Source organism: Sodiomyces alcalophilus (assembly GCF_042370955.1).
Source record: "Sodiomyces alcalophilus JCM 7366 unplaced genomic scaffold ACRALscaffold_1, whole genome shotgun sequence".
Taxonomy (NCBI): Eukaryota; Fungi; Ascomycota; class Sordariomycetes; order Glomerellales; family Plectosphaerellaceae; genus Sodiomyces; species Sodiomyces alcalophilus.
In genome coordinates this window covers 369,102-391,392 of record NW_027263532.1, presented here as the reverse complement: position 1 = coordinate 391,392, position 22,291 = coordinate 369,102, and the positions used below count along the sequence as shown (strand labels likewise).

General features: G+C 54.3%; 9 protein-coding genes across 9 annotated transcripts; 5 read left to right on the top strand and 4 right to left on the bottom strand.

The window, feature by feature from the left end:
- Positions 1–91: 91 nt before the first annotated feature.
- Positions 92–1,915, top strand: ACRALDRAFT_1091572 (uncharacterized protein; the record flags this gene model as incomplete). The annotated part of the gene is made up of 9 exons (XM_071019575.1): positions 92–141; positions 217–263; positions 337–947; positions 976–1,090; positions 1,119–1,157; positions 1,214–1,331; positions 1,408–1,509; positions 1,568–1,617; positions 1,647–1,915. The coding sequence occupies 9 exons, from the start codon at positions 92–94 to the stop codon at positions 1,913–1,915; spliced, it is 1,401 nt and encodes a 466-aa protein (XP_070878415.1).
- Positions 1,916–4,123: 2,208 nt separating this feature from the next.
- Positions 4,124–4,845, top strand: ACRALDRAFT_1060541 (uncharacterized protein). The gene has a single exon (XM_071016250.1). The coding sequence runs from the start codon at positions 4,457–4,459 to the stop codon at positions 4,658–4,660; it is 204 nt and encodes a 67-aa protein (XP_070878414.1). The 5' UTR covers positions 4,124–4,456; the 3' UTR covers positions 4,661–4,845.
- A 1,645-nt stretch (positions 4,846–6,490) lies between these two features.
- Positions 6,491–7,837, bottom strand: ACRALDRAFT_206451 (uncharacterized protein; the record flags this gene model as incomplete). Its single annotated transcript, XM_071022038.1, has 4 exons — positions 6,491–7,283; positions 7,316–7,527; positions 7,601–7,673; positions 7,734–7,837. The coding sequence occupies 4 exons, from the start codon at positions 7,835–7,837 to the stop codon at positions 6,491–6,493; spliced, it is 1,182 nt and encodes a 393-aa protein (XP_070878413.1).
- Positions 7,838–7,861: 24 nt separating this feature from the next.
- On the top strand, positions 7,862–8,659 carry ACRALDRAFT_206452 (uncharacterized protein; the record flags this gene model as incomplete). The annotated part of the gene is made up of 6 exons (XM_071022039.1): positions 7,862–7,879; positions 7,936–8,073; positions 8,124–8,175; positions 8,219–8,234; positions 8,271–8,537; positions 8,629–8,659. 6 exons carry the CDS (start codon positions 7,862–7,864, stop codon positions 8,657–8,659), a joined length of 522 nt encoding a protein of 173 aa, XP_070878412.1.
- ACRALDRAFT_1079467 (uncharacterized protein) lies at positions 7,927–10,368 on the bottom strand. Its single transcript, XM_071018910.1, has 5 exons — positions 9,942–10,368; positions 9,723–9,832; positions 9,050–9,654; positions 8,829–8,977; positions 7,927–8,769 (listed from the first exon to the last, which is right to left on the bottom strand). Exons 1-5 carry the CDS (start codon positions 10,152–10,154, stop codon positions 8,698–8,700), a joined length of 1,149 nt encoding a protein of 382 aa, XP_070878411.1. The 5' UTR covers positions 10,155–10,368; the 3' UTR covers positions 7,927–8,697.
- Positions 10,369–10,497: 129 nt separating this feature from the next.
- Positions 10,498–12,293, top strand: ACRALDRAFT_206454 (uncharacterized protein; the record flags this gene model as incomplete). The annotated part of the gene is made up of 13 exons (XM_071022041.1): positions 10,498–10,534; positions 10,601–10,640; positions 10,680–10,711; positions 10,777–10,942; positions 10,987–11,055; positions 11,133–11,197; positions 11,252–11,367; positions 11,399–11,546; positions 11,581–11,607; positions 11,652–11,822; positions 11,922–11,965; positions 12,005–12,046; positions 12,132–12,293. 13 exons carry the CDS (start codon positions 10,498–10,500, stop codon positions 12,291–12,293), a joined length of 1,119 nt encoding a protein of 372 aa, XP_070878410.1.
- ACRALDRAFT_1074298 (uncharacterized protein) lies at positions 11,584–14,719 on the bottom strand. Its single transcript, XM_071018228.1, has 2 exons — positions 13,127–14,719; positions 11,584–13,049 (listed from the first exon to the last, which is right to left on the bottom strand). The coding sequence occupies exons 1-2, from the start codon at positions 14,469–14,471 to the stop codon at positions 12,370–12,372; spliced, it is 2,025 nt and encodes a 674-aa protein (XP_070878409.1). The 5' UTR covers positions 14,472–14,719; the 3' UTR covers positions 11,584–12,369.
- Positions 14,720–15,072: 353 nt separating this feature from the next.
- ACRALDRAFT_1060545 (uncharacterized protein) lies at positions 15,073–19,006 on the top strand. Its single transcript, XM_071016251.1, has 5 exons — positions 15,073–15,528; positions 15,595–15,692; positions 16,084–17,215; positions 17,318–18,035; positions 18,132–19,006. Exons 1-5 carry the CDS (start codon positions 15,373–15,375, stop codon positions 18,644–18,646), a joined length of 2,619 nt encoding a protein of 872 aa, XP_070878408.1. The 5' UTR covers positions 15,073–15,372; the 3' UTR covers positions 18,647–19,006.
- On the bottom strand, positions 19,001–22,148 carry ACRALDRAFT_1047240 (uncharacterized protein). The gene is made up of 6 exons (XM_071015490.1): positions 21,920–22,148; positions 21,775–21,853; positions 20,718–21,719; positions 20,196–20,658; positions 19,596–20,140; positions 19,001–19,500 (listed from the first exon to the last, which is right to left on the bottom strand). Exons 1-6 carry the CDS (start codon positions 22,046–22,048, stop codon positions 19,148–19,150), a joined length of 2,571 nt encoding a protein of 856 aa, XP_070878407.1. The 5' UTR covers positions 22,049–22,148; the 3' UTR covers positions 19,001–19,147.
- Positions 22,149–22,291: the final 143 nt, after the last annotated feature.

The window sequence follows — 22,291 nt, the reverse complement described above, 5'->3', positions numbered from 1 at the left end:
GGTACCTACCTTACGTTGCACTATTCCCCTGAAACCAGGCGTATTCAAGCAAGCTTAGGTTATTCGTACAGCACCTTAACTACAAGCAGAAATGGGAAGACGGTACGTGCTCCGGGTGGTGGGTCCGCCAACAATTACACCGTGAGGGTACGTAATTACAGTGGGCAAAGGTACCCATGGAACCGGATGAATTTCCTTTCCATGGCTATTTGAGAGGGTTTTGGCCGGTTTGGGGGACGTGTCCTTCAGGAACCCAGTTCCGGGTGGGCGCTCCTTGTTAGGATCATCAATCCGTTGTACCCTACCATCCACCCCAGCCCAGCAACCACCCCTGAGTTGTGGAAGATGACAGCACCCAGCAAATGCAGCACCAGCGCGCGGCGTGCAGCTTGCATCCTGCAGCTTGCAGTTCGCAGCTCGCAGCAGGGGTCTTCTCAACGGGGTTCTCTCGGTCCCCACAGGGCCGGCCGTGTCCTCACGACGTCTCTCAGTCATTCATCAGCCTCCACGGCTCCCTGTCGTTTTTAGAGACGTACTTTGCAATCCGTCCGAGCAGGGCAGGGGCAGGGATTCTGGCCATGGTAACCCAGAAATTCCCAAAATTCCATTCTCTCCGTGCCGCCCTCCGCCCTGACATTATTTCTTTTTTTTCCCTTAAAAAAAAAAAAAACTTTTCCTGTAATCTCTCCCTTCCCTCACTATATTGCGTTGTCCATCTCTCTACCTACTGTACCGTACCTCTTATTACCTCTTTTAATACGCCGTGTCGCTTCTCGCGTTCTTGCTTCTGCTCTTGTCTCTTCTCTGTGTATTACCATCCTCACCGTCGGTCTCCACAATCAACATCACATCCCCCTTTCTTTGTCACCATATCAATCACCACTTCGCCTTCCCCGAGACGACGTCCCTACCTACCGACAACCCAGACCAGCGCCACACCGAGCAAGGTTATAGGCATCTTGAGACCTGCCCAAGCTCCATCAGATATCACTCTTGGATTTTATTCTGCAGCCTCACCTCACAAAAGGCGCTTCCGAGATCTGGAACCGCCCCGATCCCATCTCCACTGGACAAAGCAAAGTAGTTTGCTGTGGGAAGATCACACTCAACACACCAAGGCCAACATAATTGCCATTCTTCTAATCTCATGCCGCGACGTCGATAAATACCACTTCCTACCTCCTGTTTTGCCAACAATTCTCTGTCATCAGAGACATCTTCAAGGCATTCACCACTACAAATAATCGGCCAATTCACCACCGCTTTCTTCCCTGGCCTCTAATCGATTGCCTGCGCCATCCCATCCGCCTTCCTGCGAAGCAACCCAATATGTGAGTCAGAACCAATACCATTCTTACTTGGTTACACCCTTCCCCAGGCCATCAACAATCACGGTTACCGTTGCAGCTCCCGTCGCGATTTGGAGTGTCTCGGCTCTTCTCTCCCTGCCCCTATTTATTCAACCCACATGACCACCATTCCATATCGTGCCCAGCATTCCAAGGCCCAGTGCTAACCACAAATCCTAGACCGAACACTCCCACACGACCATCACGATGATTATCAGAGGCATCTCCAGTTCCGCAAACATGGGCCGCGGCGCATACGACACCACCGGTGTGCCAAAGCCCCCACCACGCCCCAAGCCTTCATAAGCTGCGCTATCGAGGTTCTTGGGACTCTCCGAAGCATTGGCCCTGCGGAGTTGCGAACCAGCAGATCGACCAGTTTCCTACGCAAAAACAAACCAAACACCCCATGGCTGCAGCACACTACCATTCCTTTTCGAGCGCAACGACCTTACATCCCGCATCTCTTACTTAATCACCCCCTGGCTGCAGCCTGGCTGTACAACTTTCTCTCGTGCGATGATTCTGACTCGATTTCTTACAACATTCCCCCACACGACTTTTAATACGCATTCCTGTCAGAGACCGTTTATACAATGATTGGCTCGCTGCCACACACATTTTGCTTTCCACCAGCAATCTGAAAATGGAGAAGTCCATTACTTTGAGGATGGGGCGTTACGGATGTTTTATACACTTTTTCCCGCTACAGGTGTCTTCACCGTCGTCTCACGGCGTTCAACGACAGGGCGTTCACAGCATAGACGGGGTTCCGGGGTTCTCATCTTTCTCTTTTCTTCGGCTAATGGCAGACGGTTTGTTCTTACTCCCGTTTTGCCGCGTATTTCGTCTCCCACTCTGGACCTGGTCAATGGACAACACCAATCGTTGGGCAGTCGGGGCCTGCGCCGGTCAACACATCCAGGTCTCGGGCGTCGACTAAACAAACGTTCTACCCACGAATCATACGTTAGCGGGGACTTTGGGGCTTGGTTCGCCCTTCTTGTCCGTCCAGGCGACACCTTATTCCGTTTATGTAACCTGTGGGAACCGCACAAGGGGAACGATATGTACTATTTTCACCGTATTCAGCATGTTATTTTGTTTTCCTGGTTGCCCTTTTTGGGACTCGGACTTGGGCTACACAAAAATGGATGGGATATTTTGGACTGAAGAAAAAGAACTGATTCGGACATTGCGCACATAGACTCGGGTTGGGTTTCGGTTTCTTCACTTCTCAGAGATTAGGTGCGCACTCGGGGCTCCTTCACGGGTGTTTCCCTCACAGCACAGGCTGGTCAGGTCAACTTCTTTTTCCCACATCCAGCGTTTCCTGCGACATTGAGCCCTGGAGTGCCTGATTCATCTCGTACTTGTCTCATTCTCTTTTCCCTGTACACTACGGTCTTGGAGGAGAAACGTCTGGGCCAGGCCACTTCCACTGCCGGAAGCTGAGCTGGGCTCGGGGACCTTGCTTTGGACTTTAGATACCCGGTCGGCTTAGTTGCTAGCCTTATTATTTATCACATTTCTTTCGCGCTGGTGCCTTGCATGAATTTGGCTGCAGAAGAGTGACATCCAACAGAGCAGCCTAGTAAACTGCAGTGACAGTACATTTACTTTTACCACAGTTGCAGCAGATTTCACTGATGGTGTTTGACAGTACGGGGCAGGTGAAGGCGAAATCCAGAGTCAAACCTGTTCACAGACTCGAGGCTCGTGACAATGACACGACCGGCACATCCTGTCCAACCTCCCTTCCAAGGTCTAAGACAAGCAGGTTCAGATTAGCGAGCTCGTGAATGCCGCGATTGGGCCGTGTCTTGGGGGGAGCAATTGCATTTTTGTTGGAATGTATCCACGAACCATCGATCGATGCCATCGAGACCTGCCAACCCACCCATTGTTTGGCTTCCATGTCAGCTTCTTGCATCGTGCGGGCGGAGTTGGCGACAGGTTTGTTTGATCCATGACAATATTCGCTTTCTTGTTTTGGGTTTTGGACCACTTGCTTTTCCCGGTTCTACACTTTGACCCCATTGCTTTTTTGATGTTCAATCTGATTACGACACGTACTGGGCTGGACTGGACGGAGAAGCAACAAGACCAGTGGTGATTACCCAATGCCCATGTCCTTTCGGGCATTCGTTTGTGCGAAGAACCTGGGCAGGGCAGACTGGCAGTTTGCTTTTCCGCCCTGTCAGACCTCCGGAATTGACAAAGTTTCCTGAAACATTATTTGTTTTTGGAGGTTCATGTTTACGATGCCCAAGTCAGATACAAGGACCGGGAAGCTGATCATCACCGATGCGTCTTCGATGGCATTCCAGGTTGAGGACCATAACTGCAACACAGGGCGAAGTCTCGGCACATCTGGAAGCCGAAAATTCCTACCAGTCTTGACAGTGTATCAGACAAGCCTGGGCTTGGCCATAAGTATGCCTGCCGGCTATGGTAATGACGATGATTGTGCGACAATGACTACAGTTGTACGATGATGACGTTTCGGCGTCTCAGACTGACAGTGTCGATTCGTTCCGCGATTCACGAGCTTGACAATGACACGTTCAACGATGGCTCATCAGCTGGCGAGCTGGGATTCAACTGAGCTGAGGACAAGAATGATTCTGATCGCCAGCTATGACTTTGTGAGCTGAGCAATTACTTCGTACGTAGATTGTCTTGAATTTCCCTTTCTCCTTTTTTTCCTCTCCTTTTCCTTTTCCTTTTTTTTTCTTTTCTTGTTGGAAAGTCATTTCAGGGACCCACCTAATAACGGACCCAGCTCCGGACGGCTCAGATCTGGCCAGAAACGGGAAAAACAAGTACCTAGGCATTGTGATGCCGATCGGAGTGCTTAAGGCTGTGAACCCGTTCAATCTCAAATTCCCAACCTGTCTGTTTCTTGTGTCTCCGTTCTTCTTTTCTCTTATTTCAGTCATTTTTTTCATTCACTCGGAATCGGAAGAAGGGGCTGATCCAGATGTCTGGACCAGCCGCGGACTGTGCAAACAAAGTACCCCCGCCTGTTAATGCACCTTGGTCGCTTTGGTACCTGACCCAGAAACCAAAACACCGGGACGGGAATTAGCCCGCGGGTGGAGACAATGAGAAGAGTCGCCTGTCCTGTCGATTCTTCAGGCGAGGCGCGTCTTCTCCCGCCCTTCTGTGCTTTGGTTGCCGCCACCAAACACCAACAACGCCAACAGCTTCTGTACAACGTAACGTCACCTAGCTACAGTGGCGATGTTTACTGGAAACGGTGTCAGCCAGTGCCAAGTACAACCAGCCCGTTTGGGACGCGATGGTAACAATCGACGCGCCGTTGCATCGCATCGCCTGGGGTAGGTACATGTAGTGTTTGTCTACGCCACTGAGTGCTTGTATTTTTTGGTCTCGGCGAAGAAGTAAGCGCCGGCGCGTTTGGCTCCCGTTCCATCCACTTCGCTGAAGTCCTCAACTTTTACACGCGTGCGCCGTACAAATATCAAGTATTATGTACGAATACATTCCCGTTCGATCATTGTGATTGCGTTGAGTATACCGACGTTACTTACGTTAGGTACTTAAAAGGGCATGACACCTGTTTTTAGGGCTTTTTCCTCCACCACCGTCTCAGTTACCCCTTTTTCGACCCAAACAAGCAGGGAAAATAGCATTTGCCATTTGCTCCATCTCTTCCAAGAGGGTGGGTGGGTGGTGGGTTTGTTTGTGTGCTGTGTTTGCCTTGGGCCCTACACCCTCCAGAGCCCAGCAGCTGAGTCAATATTCTGGTGTGCCAGACGTACGGGAGACGGGACAACTCTCTTCCTAATGGCAACCAAATTAACGCCCAACCAGTCGGTTCGCTCTTGACTGCAAAGCAAAGGCAAACGGGTTCTAGGAAGACCACGGATAAGCTCGTGGTAATATCCCAGTAGATGGTGTGGAAATGGCGTCGTTATCGAGAAGCATTCCCATGGCCGCCGATCGACGGAATGGCGGTCTTCCCTTTGGCACTTCGTACGTTTCAGAGCCAAGGGGAAGAAGTCATTGAGAGGCAGCGGAAGGGAATAATATTCGGCCAAAGGAAAGAAAAGAATTGGGGATGAAAAGATTCCGAGCACTGTGTTCGTACTGTGTCATGTGGATTTCAAAGAAAGCGCAATTTCCCCAGTGCAGTGGGATTGGGAGTCTCTGGTTGGTGATCGGTAGATTGTCTGACAGGCAAATAGTGGATAGGGCCTCGGTGCTGGCCATTGGGAAGCTGTCCCGGGCCCGCCAGGACTCGGCGGGATAGAGACGCCGCAGTGGAAAGGGGCAGGAGCGAGGTGATAGGAGCTTTTTGTTTTTTTATACCCCATGTCAAGGCCCAGAAGGGTAAATGGACAAATCGTACTCCGTATGGATACAGAACACACCGTACAGACCGTGACCTCGCGGCCAAGTTGCTTCCGGCGTTACCCCGGTGCTGCTGATTGACGTCTCGTTTGCTGTGCGAATGACGGCCGAGATTACGTACTTCCGTGTCTTCGGTATCTCTGTCTTGACAGGAGACTCTGACAGAAGCGGTGGTTTTGAGGCTGGGCGAGGGCCATTGGCAGGATGCAAGGCAGCTGGAGAAACCGGATTTTCCTATGGACCATATGCTTTCTTTCCATCGGGTGTGACCCATGAGATTGCCCAAGATGCTGGACCAGTGGTATAGTAATCTTATAATGCAGACGTCCAGGTATATCTTTCATGACCGATCCGCCCATTCTAGCGCCACTGCCAATGCCAAGGACACAGCTTCATCACAGGAAGGTACCGAGATTCAAAAGTTCGAGCGAGGACGAGAGGCCCGTCGCTGAAAGGAATCTCACTCGGTCTGGTATGAACGCAAAAAAAAAACCTGGTTAGATTTGGACCAGCAAACCTTTCGCCATCCATGCCACCCCTATGCCTATCATGCTCAGTATCAACGGTCCATGCGATCACTATTTTCTCCCCGCGATCACGATGGAGGATATGCGTCTCTATTTTGCTCGTCAGCGATGAATTGCGGCAAATTGACCGGAGACATACAAATACAAGTTCGAGGCACTAAACCGGGGACAAAGCGAAGACGAGGAATAGGAAAGCCAGAGAACGGGGCCAAGGGCTGAAAAGAGAGAAGCGACTCACATCCGTCGCATCAAGGGCATGCTCTCCCGAACTCGCACCACCTCGTCCAGGTCGATGTCGACGAACCCCACCGCCCCAGCGGCGTCCTCAACAGCCTCTCCCTCGTCATCGACGCCTCCGAGCTCGAGCTTGACGGTGCCCCAAGGGTCGACGACCATGCTGTGGCCGTAGCTGGAGCGGGTCGCATTATGGCGACCGACCTGTGCGGCGGCGATGACCCAGCTCTGGGTCTCGATGGCCCTGGCGCGCAGCAGGGTTTCCCAGTGGGCGGCGCCGGTGCGGACGGTGAAGGCCGACGGGTAGAGGAGCACCTCGGCCGGCGAGCTGGCCCAGGGGCTGCCGGGTCCGGGTTGGGCTAGGGCGAGGGAAGGTTCGGGGAAGCGGAGGTCGAAGCAGATGAGGCTTCCGATGCGGCCGACGGGGCTGGAGAACGGTTCTGTCAGGCGGCGACCCGACTGCACGGTGGCGGATTCGCGAAGAGAGCCATAGTCGAAGAGATGAAGCTTGTCGTATGTGGCGCGGCGGTTGATGCTACCGTCAGAGTTGATCCAGAGGGAGCGGTTGAAGAGCTTGGTTACGGTTTCTGGCGGGCCGCCACAGGAGGCGGATGGGTCTGGGATGGAGACCGGTGCATGAATACCGACGCTGATGGAAATGCAGTGATCTTTGGCTGCGGCTTGTATGCCGCGGACGAAGGGGGATTCGGACTCTGGTCGGGCGAGGGAGAGCGACTCTTGCGAGTTGGATGCGATGTAGTCGGATGCTTCGGGGAGAAAGAGAACCTGACCACTATTCAGCGATCAGGGCAAGCGCAGACAGACGGTGGATTGATTTGCACTAGGCTCATGTGTATCGAGTGCCAAAGACCTCTCCATCCCTCATTCTCTCCCTCTCTCTGTCTCTGTCTCTGCCTCTCTTGAGGGACTGAGGATAGTCCTACCCTTGCACCGCCGACAGAAGCCTTGCTAATCAGACGGACACATTGCTCGAGATTATGAGTCAGGGAGGATGTGGCACATATTTGCCCAACAGCCTACATGTCCATTCTCTCGTGTTAGGTCTCTTGGATCTGTACTCTGTTGCCGTAGGGAATGGCCAGAACTCACTGCGATGACCATGATGGCTCTGATGTCTACTCTCTGTGGATGAGGAGCGGAGAATAAGAAGGAAGAAACAAAGCTGGAAGAGACCCACGACTCTATGTAATAGACATATAATATGACTTTATGATGCTCAGACTGAAGATGGGTTGTGCCGAGTGGTGGTGGTGACTGAGGGGCCTGGTTGAGGTTCCACGAGTCATGTATCAAAGTACATAGTGTAAACCAATGATGAGTAATCATAAAGCACGGTGTAGTTATCACATCATGTCGAATGACTTTACTGTTTCCCCCTTCAACTTCCCCTCCCCCTCCTTCCAAACCAAGATTCCTACACGTAGCTTCCGCCGGTCGTCCAGCTACCAAGGAGTAGACCATCTGAACGAAACTTCATATTTGAACTCTCATTTGGACTATACTCCCTCGAAGTCATCCAGCTCAACTACATGGGAGCCATGACTCACGGAAGGCGTCCTGCTGTCTAACCTGGCAACCCCTTCTTCCGACGACAGTTGGGTGACGATGGAAGCAATTCTCAGCTGAGATGATAGCTACTTGGTGGGAAGTCTCACAGGAACTCCGTCCTTACGGGTATACCACGTTACACTGCTTTATGTCTCTGAGCACTGCGTTGCCGGGGGTGCGTAAACCCCATACTAGTATCAGTGTCACGAAGCTACGATCGTCTCGAGGTCGCGAGGCTGAAGGAGATGAACTCAAGTCTCCGGCATCATGATACAATTTGTTCGATGTTGAGTGATTATCCCTTCACTGTGAAGGAGAATGAATGTTCTTGGGAACTGACTACCTGGACCAAATACCAAGCTATCATCACGCTCAAGCAATCGATGGACGGAACTGAAGGGCATTCTACCCAACTATGCGGCAATAAATTTATATACGTCAAAAAGAGCAAAAATGGAAGAAAGAAACCGCCATGCAAGTGTGGTACTCTTGAAGCTAGTTGGGTATCTGACAATGTCAACAAAAGTAGATCCCACGCCATCCTGACGTCGTGTGACGACCTCGAACAGACATCCGGATTATGTGCGTCTCAAGTATTGACAAGAGAAGGAAATCATCTTATGACGAAGCCTGTGGCTTCAGTTGGCAGCGAGTCCATTTTGCGTGAGGAAGTCGAGAATCTTTCCCGTCACCTCGACATGCGAGTACTCCTACCACGTCTTGTTAGCCGGCTCTTTGTTTACGCCCGAGGTTTCAAGGGACAACTCACCAATCCCATGCCATGTCCAGCACCGGGAACCACGTAGGCCTCGAATGGGCTGGCCCGGCTGAGGAATTCTGCCGACAGATCGAGAAGCGAGTCCAGCCCGGAATCACCAGTGGCGGAGCAGTCGCCGCCGCAGAAAGGGAGGTCTCGGTCTGACACGAGAAACGATACGTCAGTCACGACAGTTACTACCCGAGGGGTGTCTGTAAAGATTAAGGACTCACCGCCGGTAATGACAAGAGCAGGCCCGTTGAAAGAGCTCGGCTCACCGGTGCGCATGATGAGAGTGAGGAACTCTCCCATCGCGGCCGGCCGGCCCCTCTCAAACGCAATGTTCAGCATTTCCGGGTCATACATGCCCGGCGCGAAGAAGTTGGCCTGGGCCGCGCTGACCACGGCCGGCGCGATGTAGCCATCGTCGTAGTCGGCCAGCGGGGCCAGCGAGTTGGCTCGCACGAACGTGCCCGCGTGGAGGAAGTACGGCATGTACGCGCCCTCGTGGCTGAACCCCGTCAGCACGATGCCGTCCGAGATGCATCGGTTCGACGCCGTAATGGTGTACGCCATCATGGACCCGAAGCTGTGGCCGACGTGCACAATCTTGCGAAAGTGCTTGCCTTCTAGACCCTCGACCTCGCCGGCGCGCAGCATGTTGGTCAGCTTCTCGAGCGCGGCCAGCTCGAGCCACGACTGGATCTCGTGGACGGGCTCGCCACGCGACGACTCTGCGATGCCGAGCCGGTCCCACGTGAAGGTCGAGTAGCCGTAGTCGTCGACGGCGACTTTGGTGTAGCTGTAGTTCCAGTTGTTGACAGGGTAGTCCCAGTAACTGCCACGGTGTTTTCGGTTAGGTCTCTTTGTCTGGTAAGTTCTTTGCCGAGTGGCTACGTCACTCACCTCCTATCGAAACCAACGCCGTGGGACAGGATTTGCAATACGTCCGAGGTCCGGTTGCTTGGCTCGCAATACGTCGCCGCAATATCATATGTGCCACTCACAGTCGCGTACTACGCCGTCGCATTCCATGTCAGCCTCTCTACCTCAACTGATGCCGATACTCTGGCGACTTGCATCGCAAGCAACCGCTAGCACATGAGAGATCCCGAAAATTCTTACCCCAGTCAGAATCTCGTCTGTGTAGTTCCTCCCTTGCATGCCCAAATCAAAGATGAAGTTGGCCACGTCAATGTCCGTCACCGGCGTCTCGATATCGAACACACCATTGCGCGCCGAGATGTCGACCTCAATGGTGAGGTTCTGGCACCTGCGCGCCGCCGACAGCACCGCGAAACCCCCGAAAAGGAGGGAGAAGGTTGATGCACGCGCCATGGAGAGATGTTGTCCGTCTGGAGAAAGAGAAAGAAAAGGAGCGAATAGACGTCAGCCACCTCAAGAGGGAACGAAAAATAACAACAGGAGGGCGGTAGGGAAACTTGATGGGATTCGAGTCAATGGGGACTATTCAAGCCGCCGAAGAGGAGACTGAAGAGAGTTATATACACAACACCGAGGACGACGCCGAGGACTTGGTTTCGTCATGTCGTAGACAAGACGGACGAAATTATCATAGGGCTCCCCCTTTACCTTGGCGACCCAAATGCCCATGGTGACCAGCATTTAGCAGCCAACAACGACCAACACTTGCATCGACTGGGTTTCCGGGAATTAGGTGATGAACCGTGCAGGTTGGGCCCTTGCCCTCTGTGATGGTGAAATACGTTGTCTTAGATCTCTTTGACACGATGGCCCTTGTGGCTAGTTATGTCTCAGCTGAGAAAATCCGGCTGAGATGGCGAAGATGGGCCTGGAGGAAGAGTGAAATCCGCTCGCCAGTTTCACGAAGGAACAATTCAGCTTGGAAACTGTGTTTGAAGACCACACATCTTGTGTCTCGGTAGGTCTTCCGTCGAGCAGATACCGCCTCTCGAATTCTTGGGACATCTTGACTGAGACGAGCATGAGGAAGCGGAGAAAAACAAATACTTACAAAACTGCAGCAGCCCCGAGAATACATATGTGGACAACTCCCGATCAGAGACACGATGCGCATATGTAGACGCCAACGCCCGAATAGCCTATGGCGAAGGGCTCGTCACACGGGGCTCTCATCTGCAAAAGTCTTGGTTAGATAGATGATCGCCCGTCCCTACCGTACGTCAAGGATATCCCAGATATCCTTCCTTGGCATTGAAACCAACTCCGCCAACGACAAACTTGTCCAACTGCCGAAGTGACAAGGGGAGCCATCCAAACGAATCTCTTCTCTCCCCTCTAGGGATTAGTATGTTCGACATCCCAAGCATGAAGGCGAACCAGCAACAACACCACTGACCCTTCATCCCCCGGGCTTTCTTTCCCCCAGGCTCAGGACGGTGTGATGACCCCTATCATTGCCCAAGAGGCCGGGGACCCCGGGAAATGAACAGACGAGATCACCAACCCACCGTTGCTTTTTCCCCGGCCGTGGCCCCAACTTAGCGTCCGGCTTGGTCGTCGATCAGCGGTGAAGGATCGGCTTTGCACCAATGCCTACCCCATCATCGTCCTCGCTAGCATCGATGTGAGAAGATGAGAGCAATTTAGCAACACCCACCGCTTGCGACAACGCCGTCGATTGGCCATTGAAGACGATCATCGTCGACCAAGACCGAGCCAATTACTCGCGGCTTCTTTTCTTGGCGGAGTTCATGTCACCTGTACCGACTCACGATGCCTTGCTTCGTCGTTAGTTGAGCAGACACTCCGTTGGGAGTAGAGGTGGAACAGACATGCCCTTGGTCTTGTGAAATTATATTGTTTGGTCCTGCTACTAATCCTTTCTCATAGGCCCCATGCGCCGAATCGAGCCAGAAGACTGGTCAGCGCGTCTCTTGTCCTGCAATCTTTCTCTCCTTACACCGAACCAAACGTTTCCACCCCGGACCGGCCTGGAGCTCCCTGGGGGAACTTTTGCCCTCGATGATGATTTTGCTTCTCCTGCTCTTTGTGTCTGGCCAAGTGGGAAACTATTAGGTTAGGTAGGTTAAAAAAACAAAATAAGAAACAACAAAAAATAAAGAAGGATACCAGAAAAATCATGCTTTTTTCTTTTTCCAGAAGAAACAAAGTCGGTGCATCCACTGCCGTCCGACCAGTTCCAAGTGTGAGCCTTTGCTTCCTTAGCAACCCCCCCAATTCAGGATGAGCCCATGCCCGTAGCGAACGCCTTGCTGAAACCAATGGTACAATTGAAGAGTAGAGCAGCAACAACAAAGAAAAAGACAGTAAAAGCGTTTCGATACGCGTTCGGAGAACTGGCATGATTAGGTATTTCTTCTCCCTCTGAAGCTCAGCCAACTAAGAATGGGAAGCTCTGGCCCAATTTGTGGCCGTGGCTTGAGCTTGACCCCACGGGAAACCCTCCGAGTTTCTTCTCTCCGTCTTTCTGCTTGGGTTGAGAAAATGGCCGAGATGACCGGCCCAACATGATTAGTTAAATGGTGGATGTAAAGAAGTGCAGCGACGACATTTCACGTCATGGGTTACTCCCCGACTCTCGGCGAGCCTACTGCTTCGGCCAGGCCGTGTCCAACTTCATATAGGCCCGCTGCAGCGCCTCAACCTCCAGCCCGTCGGCTTCCAGGGCAGCCACCCAGTCTCGCAGCTGGATGTCTTTGCCCTTCTCCTTATCCTCGCGCCACGCGCCCGGACGACGATGCGAACTGCCGTCGGCCGTCAAAGCCGCCGGGCCCGGAGCCGGCGAGTTGGCCGAAGGCGTTCCTCCCTTGCCCGGCAGGCCGCCCTTGGGCGTCGATGCCCCGCTGCCGCCGCCCGTCATCCACGAGTAGGACTTGCCGCCCTTCTTGCCGAAGAGCCCACCCGGTCGCGTCATGCCCAGGAACTCTCGACTGGTGAGGTTCTGGTTGGCGTGGCTGCTCGCCTCCGCTTTCTTCATCGCGTCCAGTCGCTTCTGTTCTTTCTTGGTAATGGTCTTCTCGCCATCGCCCGCCGTGCTTGCGGGGGTGCCGGGTGCGGCGGACCCGGCGCGGGAGGTGGTCGATCCGCCCTCTGCCGTGCCTTCCTTGCGCGCATTGCGCCGCCGAAGTCTTGCTTCCTCCCGTTCTCTTTCTGCCCTCGCTATCTCTCGCATCATTGCGCTCATCGTAATGGGTGTAGTATTGGCTCCTTTGAGTGCCTTGGTTCGGGGTCCGGAGGCGCCTGGATTTGCCTTGTCGTCATGAGGACCTGTGTAATGAATCTTCGTCAGCAAAAAGGAAGGTAAAGAATGAAAAAAATACAAATATAAAAATGACTCGACTCACGTTTCAACGGGTTTGTAGTGCGAGGGCTGACGGCGCTCTCTTCCCCCGTCCTTGGAGCCTCGGTGGCTGCCTCGCTGCCGGGAATGACGGGCTTGAGCGGAGCGGCGGCCACCTTCCAATGCTCCGGCACCTCGCCGTGTGATGACGTCTGACGGGTGACGGCGATACGGTCCGAATCCTCCATCAGGGTGCGCAGCCGCTGCTTCGTCGCTATGGAGAGAAGCGCCAGCTGGTCCGCGAGGTAGGCATCCTGCGGAATCCATGTGCCCGTCGTCCTGATGAGAGCCCCGTCGGGACCTATCCTCGTGCTGACCTTGACCGGCCTGGGGTTCTCTTCCATGATCTTCATGCGGCCCATCCCCTGGTTGGCCTTCATATCCCAATTCAGGCCAAGCCCGTATTCCTTCGCGACTGCCTCGGCCCTGGCCTGGACGATGGGCACGTTCAGAAACGCGTTCTTGAGCTCAACGGCTCTACTAGCCGCGAGCCGCCTCGCCGACTCCTGCCACGCCTTTTCGGCCGTCTCGGCTATGACTTGGTTTTGGGACTTGCCGTCGATCGGTTGCGCGGGCTGGTTGGCAGAGCCGGCGCCGTAGAAGGACGCCCTGTTCCCTGGCGGATGGATGGCGAAGCCGGTCCTGGACTCGGGAACGGTCGGGTCTACGGCGTAGAGCTCCGAGAGAAACTGCTCCTCGGCGCGTAAATCGATTCCAGTTCCGGCGAGCGAATCGGTAACATCGTACTCGTATTCCTTCTGCGTTCGTTCTGGTGGTTTGGACGGTGGGCCCATGGCGCCTTGCGCTGCCGATTGTGGTTGCATCGGCTGTACCGGCTGCAGTTGCTGATATTGAGGTGGAGGGGTGGCGATGGTGGGAATCGCGGGGCCAAAAGTCGCATTCGTGTATGGCAACGCAGGGGCGGTCAGAGGGCCAGGCGGATGGCCAGGAAGAGGCGCTGCTATTGATTGAGGTTGGGGCGTCGAGGTAGGCAGGGGCGGCGGTGGAGGGGTCGCCCTGTTCTCGGGCAGGGCAAGGTGCGGAGTGGTGTTGCCGTTGGTATATGGCGTCGTGTAGGCAGCCGGGTATTGGCCGGTCGGGGCTTGAACGCCCGGCAAGGTGGGCGATGCGGTCGACGTCCCGACGTTGGAAGGGGCGATGGGAACACTGGGGCTGATAGCATAAGGTGATCCCGTGTATGGGGATTGAGGCTGGGACGGCGGTGCGGGCGATAGGCGAGGGCGCTTGGTCGGAGGAAGAGCAAACCCTTGCTGATTCGGCGCGGGAGAAGGGGAGGATTGGGGAGGCGAGAGATGCCTCTGCGGCATCTGCGGCTGAGATTGGGCCATTGCTGTGAATAATTTCGCGAAAAGTTCGAGACGGCTAGAAAAGAAGAAGGCGACGAAGGGAGAAAACTGAGGACCGGCAGGGGGGGGAAGAGCTCCAAGGCACCTCAGCAGGCACGCAAGCCTGACACGACTGGCGCAACCGCAGCAGTCATCCGTCGGAAGGAGGCAGTTCTTGCAGTGTTTTCCCTGGTGATGGCGAGTAAAGAGGAAAGGAAACGGAAAGTCGGATCCAAAGCACAGGCCGAGCCGACAAACCAGGCGACGCGTATTTTTGATGTCGGAGGCGATGCACGACAGGTTGGCGAGGCTGTAGGAAATGAGCGATGAGTCGACGACCTGGTGAGGCGCGGATGGGGAATAGGAAGATGGGAAGATGGGAATGTCCTCGGCGAAAACGCTTTCCCGGATTCGCGTAGCTTTAAAGTCACGTGATCTTCAGCCTTGCTCCTATGACTTGATGACAAGCACTCCTTATTCCCCGCTTTCCCCCCTGAATCCGGTTGTCTCATTGGACACATGGGCACAAATGGGGAGCTTACAAATTTGGTTAGTAGCCTTCCAACGGCTGTTGCTCCTTCCTACTGATAACTTCGCGGCTGGCCTGGTCTCTAAGCCTTGTCACATCCATCTTCAATCTGTCTTACTGTTTCTCGTTGGCCTTGACGCGTTCTTTAGACGTCACCACTATCACCTTATTGCCGAAACCCCTCAGATTGTCCAATACGGAAAGCCTGGGACTCTTCTCTGGCCAATGCGCTAACGAGGCCAGTTAGGACTGGGCCAGCTTTGGCGCATACGATCATTATACGATTCTTTCACTCCCTTCGGCCTACTCACCACACCGCACCATTCGCGTTCCTCTCGTCTCTCTCTCTATATCCCTACTGTCCGACATCACAACATGGCGTCCAAGAGGAAAGCTGCCGCCATGGCAGCTAACCCAGCTGATGAAGAGCCTGTCGACCCCTCGGATGAGCTCATGTTTCTCTGTCTCGGTGGCGGAAACGAGGTTGGCAGGTCGTGTCACATCATCCAATACAAGGGCAAGACCGTCATGGTACGTCGGAAACCCGCAGGTCCCCACGCAGGAAGCAATGGTACTGATGTATGGGAATTACCACAGCTTGATGCCGGTCAACACCCAGCCTACGATGGCCTCGCGGCCCTACCTTTTTTCGACGACTTCGATTTGAGTACCGTTGACGTCCTCCTAATCAGCCAGTAAGCCGGTCCCCCTCCCGCTCCCCCTTTCCGTGTTGGCATCCCATCATCCTACAGGGCATAAGGCGCAGTTGCGACGGCAGCTGGGCGCAAATATTGGTGGTGTCAGGGCTTGACTTGGAGAATGGCTACACGATGTGCCGTATCAAACTCCCCTCCAGCTGCTACTATCTCTCTCGTCTTGTATTGAAGAAAAACCAAGGAAAAAAAACAAAAAGACAAAACAAAACAAAGATATTCCACCTCACAGCCGTCGTTGCCTTCCCTGCCCATCCTGTTCTTTGTTGTGATGCAACATGGTCATGGGTTTTCCCCCTTTTGATTTTCCTCGTCAAAGTATCATGTTCGTATCGATGAGACTCGTAGGCAAGACGCTGATGGGAACGAATAGCTTTCATGTCGACCACGCCGCATCCCTGCCCTATGTCCTAGCAAAGACCAACTTCAGGGGCCGCGTCTTCATGACCCATCCGACCAAGGCCATTTACAAGTGGCTTATCCAGGACAGTGTACGAGTCGGGAACAGCTCGTCGAATCCGACGTCACAGCCTGTTTACACCGAGGAAGACCATCTCAACACTTTCCCCATGATCGAGGCCATCGATTACCACACCACCCATACCATCTCCTCCATCCGTATCACCCCTTATCCGGCCGGCCACGTCCTCGGCGCGGCCATGTTCCTCATCGAAATCGCAGGCCTCAAGATCTTCTTCACTGGTGACTACTCCAGGGAACAGGATCGTCATCTCGTGTCGGCCGAGGTTCCCAAGGGCGTCAAGATCGACGTGCTCATCACCGAATCCACCTACGGCATTGCCTCCCACGTGCCAAGGCTCGAGCGAGAGCAGGCGCTCATGAAGTCCATCACCAGCATCCTGAACCGCGGAGGCCGGGTCCTGATGCCCGTCTTCGCCCTCGGCCGGGCGCAGGAGCTGCTGCTCATCCTCGACGAGTACTGGAGTAAGCATCCAGACTACCAGAAATACCCCATCTACTACGCCAGCAACCTCGCCCGGAAATGTATGGTGGTGTATCAGACCTACGTGGGCGCCATGAATGACAACATCAAACGTCTGTTTGTCGAGCGGATGGCCGAGGCCGAGGCTTCCGGGGACGTCAGCGGCAAAGGAGGTCCCTGGGATTTCAAATTCATCCGGTCCCTTAAAAACCTGGATCGCTTTGATGACCTCGGCGGCTGCGTCATGCTTGCTAGCCCTGGTATGTTGCAGAACGGCGTGAGCCGGGAGCTCCTCGAGAGGTGGGCGCCCAACGACAAGAACGGAGTCATCATCACCGGCTACAGCGTCGAAGGGACCATGGCCAAGCAGATCATGCAGGAGCCGGACCAGATCCAGGCCATCATGAATAGAACAACCGCGAGTGCTCGCCGGGGACCCGGCGGAGAAAGCGAGAAGGTCCTGATCCCCCGGAGGTGTAGCGTCCAGGAGTACTCGTTTGCCGCTCATGTGGACGGCACCGAAAACCGCGAGTTTATCGAAGAAGTGGCGGCTCCTGTCGTGGTACGTAACCTTCCTCCCTTCGCCTTGTGGTTATGTGGTTTCTGGGCACGGCCAGATAGAAGATGGCAGTCACTGACCACGGCGCTTGCCTTTTGACTTCAGATTCTTGTCCACGGCGAGCAGCACAACATGATGCGCCTCAAGTCGAAGCTACTCTCGCTCAACGCAGGCAAATCCGTCAAGACCAAGATCTTCAGCCCGAAGAACTGCGAAGAACTCCGCATCCCTTTCAAGCAAGACAAGACGGCCAAAGTCGTCGGCAAACTGGCCACCATACCGCCTCCGACCAAGGTCACCTCCGACAGGAGCCAGAACCCGCAACTCGTCACCGGCGTTCTCGTCCAGAACGACTTCAAGCTCTCCCTCATGGCGCCCGAGGACCTCCGCGAGTACGCCGGCCTCAACACCACCACTATCGTCTGCAAGAAGAACCTCAAGTTCACCGCCGCCGGTATTGACTTGATACGCTGGGGTCTCGAGGGCGTCTTCGGCACTGTGGAGGAGCTGCCCGAGATGCACAAGAACAAACGCGGAAGCACCAACGGAGCCGCCTCTGACGGAGGCGAGCACGATGCTGCAGCGAATGCCAAGCAGGAAGAGAACGGCGACGGCGTCGAGACGAGCAAGCAAGAGGAAGATGCCGACGAAGAACTCGCCAGCCTCGTCGCGGCGTATCTTGTCATGGGCTGTATCACCTTCCGCTATCGTAGCGACGGAGAAGTCGAGCTCGAGTGGGAGGGCAACCTCCTCAACGACAGCATTGCTGATGCCGTCTTGACCTGTCTCTACTCTGTAGAGAGCAGTCCCGCGGCAGTAAAACGTATGTTTCCGGCAACTTAACCCATCCTTCAGCTTCTCTCCTCTTGCAGCCCTCATACGGGATAACCAAGGCTAACCTATCTTTTTCGACTATCAGGCTCCGCCGGGCAAGAAGTCACCGTCCCCGCCCGTAACCCCCACGCCAACGTCACGTCAGAAGAACGCCTGGAACGCTTCCTCATGATCCTCGAAGCTCAATTCGGCGCAGACAACGTCAACCCCGTGGCAGAGCCCAAGCTCCCACCCATGGAAGATGACGACGAGGACGAGGGAGGACAAAAAGACCAAGCCGATGCCTCGGGTCCCACAGCAAAGCAGAACGGCGAGGAAGACACGCCCATGCAGGACGCCGCTCCCGCCTCTGAGGACCTAAATGGTGAAGCCAAGGAGAAGCGCAGGCAGGAGAAACTCGAGCGCCGCCGTCGCGCCGAGCTCGACCGTCTACACAAAATGGGTATCCCCGTCCCCGGCATCCGCATCAAGGTGGACAAGATGGAGGCTACCGTTTGGCTGGAGGATCTGGAGATTGAGTGCAATCACAAGGCATTTGCCGATCGAGTCAGTCGTGTCTGCGAGCGCGCCGCCGAGGTTACGGCGCCTCTGTGGGGTTAGGACCAAGCGATGCGGTGTCGCCGCCCCATGGGCACTTGTTCAGATGGAATATGGGACTTGAACACTGTTTCTTTACTTATCCTTGTATTGTAGGGAGAGGGAGATGGGTAGGGTGGTTCTAGATGTCATCACCGCACCGGGAAACATCACTGACTTGGGTAGTCGGGCAAGGGGACCTGGAATCCATTGTATTGCCTGGGTATCGACCATACCGTAACCCTATGTCCCTTTATTTGTTGTTCTAGGTAGTACCGGGCTATTTAAATCATGCACAGCTTGAGAGTGATTCCTCCACCATTGCATGAATATATCTGTACCACCAAGACCCAACATGGGCACGCGGAAAGTATTAATAAATTGGAACACTGTCGATTCGAGAGATCCTACAATGTAGATGATATGTTACAGAAAAGACAAACTAGACTACAACGAAACTGCCGCCTATATATAGGTAGGCTTTCTTCCAAGCAATAACCTGCGGCCTAAGGGACACCGCGCAGCTCAACACAAAAACTCCTTCAGCTCCTCCGACTCTTCTAATAAAGAAGGAAAGGAAAAGGGAGTGAACGGCCAGCCGCCAAACTGGGCAAACTTGGAAAACGACTCGACCCAGGAGAGTCGCAGGGAGTGCAACATGGCACTCGTACCCTCCATCAGGACGAGGATGGCAATCGACAAAACAAACCACAAATAAAAGGAGAAGACCAGCATCACCACGCCCGTCACGCCTGTCTTTCCGAGAGCCGGTCCGAGTGTCATGCTCCATAGGACGATGCTGAGCTGCTGGTGAGCAAGGGACAGGGCCCAGAGCCGGAGGTACGACGCCGTATGCGAGACGCAGTTGAGACAGAACTCTGATCGAGAGTTAGCAGGAAAATTTCATGTCGAGGACCACCGGCCCAGAGAGAAAGGCAACAAGAAAAAAAGAGAAAAAAGGGGGCCCTCTTACCAATAGTGTGAATAATCTGTTCGATCAAGACTTCGCTAAACTCAAACTCTTTATGCTCCTCGTCGTGCAAGTCCTGCGTAAGCATAGCCACGCCCTCGCCCTCGTCCTCGACGCTGTGACGGCCATCGCCGTCGTCACCATCCAGAGCACTGACTCTCGACCTCTCGCCAATGGCCCTATAACCCTTGGCGCGGGCTTGATTGTGCTCCCAGCGGAGGTAGAACGGTTTCAGGAACAAGAGGATCGGCACCTGGGCGACGGCGAGCAGGAGGAGGAAGACCTGCACACCGGCCTGGCCCGAGTAGAACTTGACGTCCAACGTCCCGGGCTGCAGGAACATGAAGATCAACATGTTCAGGAGACCAGGAGGTTGACGCGGGTTGGCCGGGTCGTTCCAATTGACGGACCACTTGTAGAAGATACAGCCGACGAGGTAACCAAAGATGGCCTGGAAGAAAATCATGCCGGGGACAAAGTTGCCCCAGATTTCGATGGGCCTCTTGAAGTGCCGAGCGTTGACGTAGGATAAGATGAGAGAGTACGTCCTGTGTGGTCATATTAGCCTTTGTGCCGTTCAATCTGATGGACACGATAACCTACATGTGGAAATAGGCGAAAATGATGGACAGCTTCATCTTATAGCTGTTGGTAAACAGCAGGTCGTTCTCGGTGCTGTGCCAGATCCAGTCGAGGCCGAAGGGGTAGCGGTAGCCCGAGTCGTTGAGCTCGCCTACGACAGTCTGGCCCTCTTCGTAGTTATCCGGGACTTTCCAGTGCCAGGCGCTGTCCCAGAGGGTCATGGACAGGGAAAAGATATCGTTGTACATGAAGCCCGTAAAGATGGAAAAGATGGCCATGACGAGGGCGATGTATCGGCCGTAGTAGAGCATGGCGAAGAGCTCGAAAGTAACCTTCTTCAGGGGCTTCTCCCAGTAGATCATGGCCAGTGCTGCGAGCCCCATGATTATGGCGTGGCCTATGTCGCCAAACATGGTGGCGAAGAGAAAGGGGAAAAAGACGATGGTGGGAATTCCAGGATTGAACTCGCCGTAAGTGGGAGTTCCTGGGCCATAATTAGAATCAAACGACAGAAACAAGAGAATAGCTGAACGTATAACATACCGTACGCATTGACAATGGTCTGGAAAGCCTCGGTGAACTTGTTCGTCTTGATGTACGTGGGAGGCGTCTTGTTCGTCTTGATTTCGTTGATGATGGACGGCACCGACAGGCCAGCCGCGTTCGTGACATCCTGCAAGGTGGCTCGGATCCGGTTGACGTCGTTGGTCGGGGCCCATCCTTCGGCAATCAGGGTGCGACGAGTATGGTCATAGGAGAAGTTGTTCAGAGTGGTGTATACGGCCTTCTCCTTGGCGATCAGGACCATCCAAGCCGACAGGGTTTGGGAGATTTGGGTCAGCTCGGCATGGAGGGTCTGCTCGGTATTGCGGAGGACGCTCTGCACGTCATTGAGCCGAGCGTTGACCTCGTGAACCTGGTCACGACGGAGATCGCTATTCTCATCGACGCTGTACAGATTCGCCCCCAATGCTTCTGCCATCTTGCGGATCTTGGCCAAGATCTCCCTGCCATGAGCAAAGATGACAAAGACGGTCTTGTGAACCTGTTCGTTGTTCGAGGGATCGACCAAAGGCTCCGGAATCTCCGCCGAGTTCATGAAAAGGTTACCGCGGAGGGAGCGCCACAAGGAGCGCTCGAATACGCCAATGCGGCTCTGGTCAATGGTGCCCGCGACGAACCCGATATTGACGCCGGAAAAGGACCGCTCAACGTCGGCAGCCGCGTGATGCTGTTCGAGATCCTGCAGGAGAGGCGCATCGTCGTTATCGGTGGAGGCGCGGATATCGTCGATGACACTTTCGTGGGCGCGGTCGAAGAAGCCGCCTGCCTCCCGGAGGACCCAGCGCCATTCAGTCAAGTCGACCTCGCGTTTCTTCAATGTCTCGTAGCTGTCGTTGAGCTGGAAGATGCGTTGCTCGAGAGTCTGGCACCGCTCGGCGAGTTCGTCAATTTCCGACGTCGAGGGGTGGGCGAGTCGCTCATTGTCCACGTCGAACTTTCGCAGGGCAATATCGTTCTTCTGGATTTGGGAGTAGAAGTATCCTGTATGGGTCCAGTCAGCCAGATTCTCCCATCGTCCAATGGCGTGATGACGTACGCAGTTGACGCTCGACATTATCCATGCGTCTAATCTCCTGGGTGTAAGTTCGTTGGAAGGCGCTGAGTTCGCTGTTGAGCTGTGTTCAGGAAGCGATCGATGGTTAGCGATGGATCATTCGAGAAACAAGGACAGAGACGCGTACATCTCGAAATGCCACGAGTCCTAGCTCTCCGAGGCTGGTGACCACCTCTCTGCCTATCTCATTACTGATATAGAGCTGCACCATGCTCATCTCCGCAGAGCGGACCATGGTATCTTGTCCTGGAGCCATGGCGACACGTCTTGGAGCTCCGAAACTGCGCCTAGCTGGTTGAGTTGGAAGCTTGAAGACGTCAAGCCAAGTTGGACGGAACAACGTCTGTAGCCTTGGCCACCAGGAGGTATGAGACGCCTGGTGTGGGGCGGATCGGTAATAGGAGGCAGTAATATCCGGTCCCGCCACAACAGCTTGGCCTATGTGGCGCACCAATGGTATGGCGGTGCAAGAAAGAGAAGTATTTTTAGTCGACTTGTT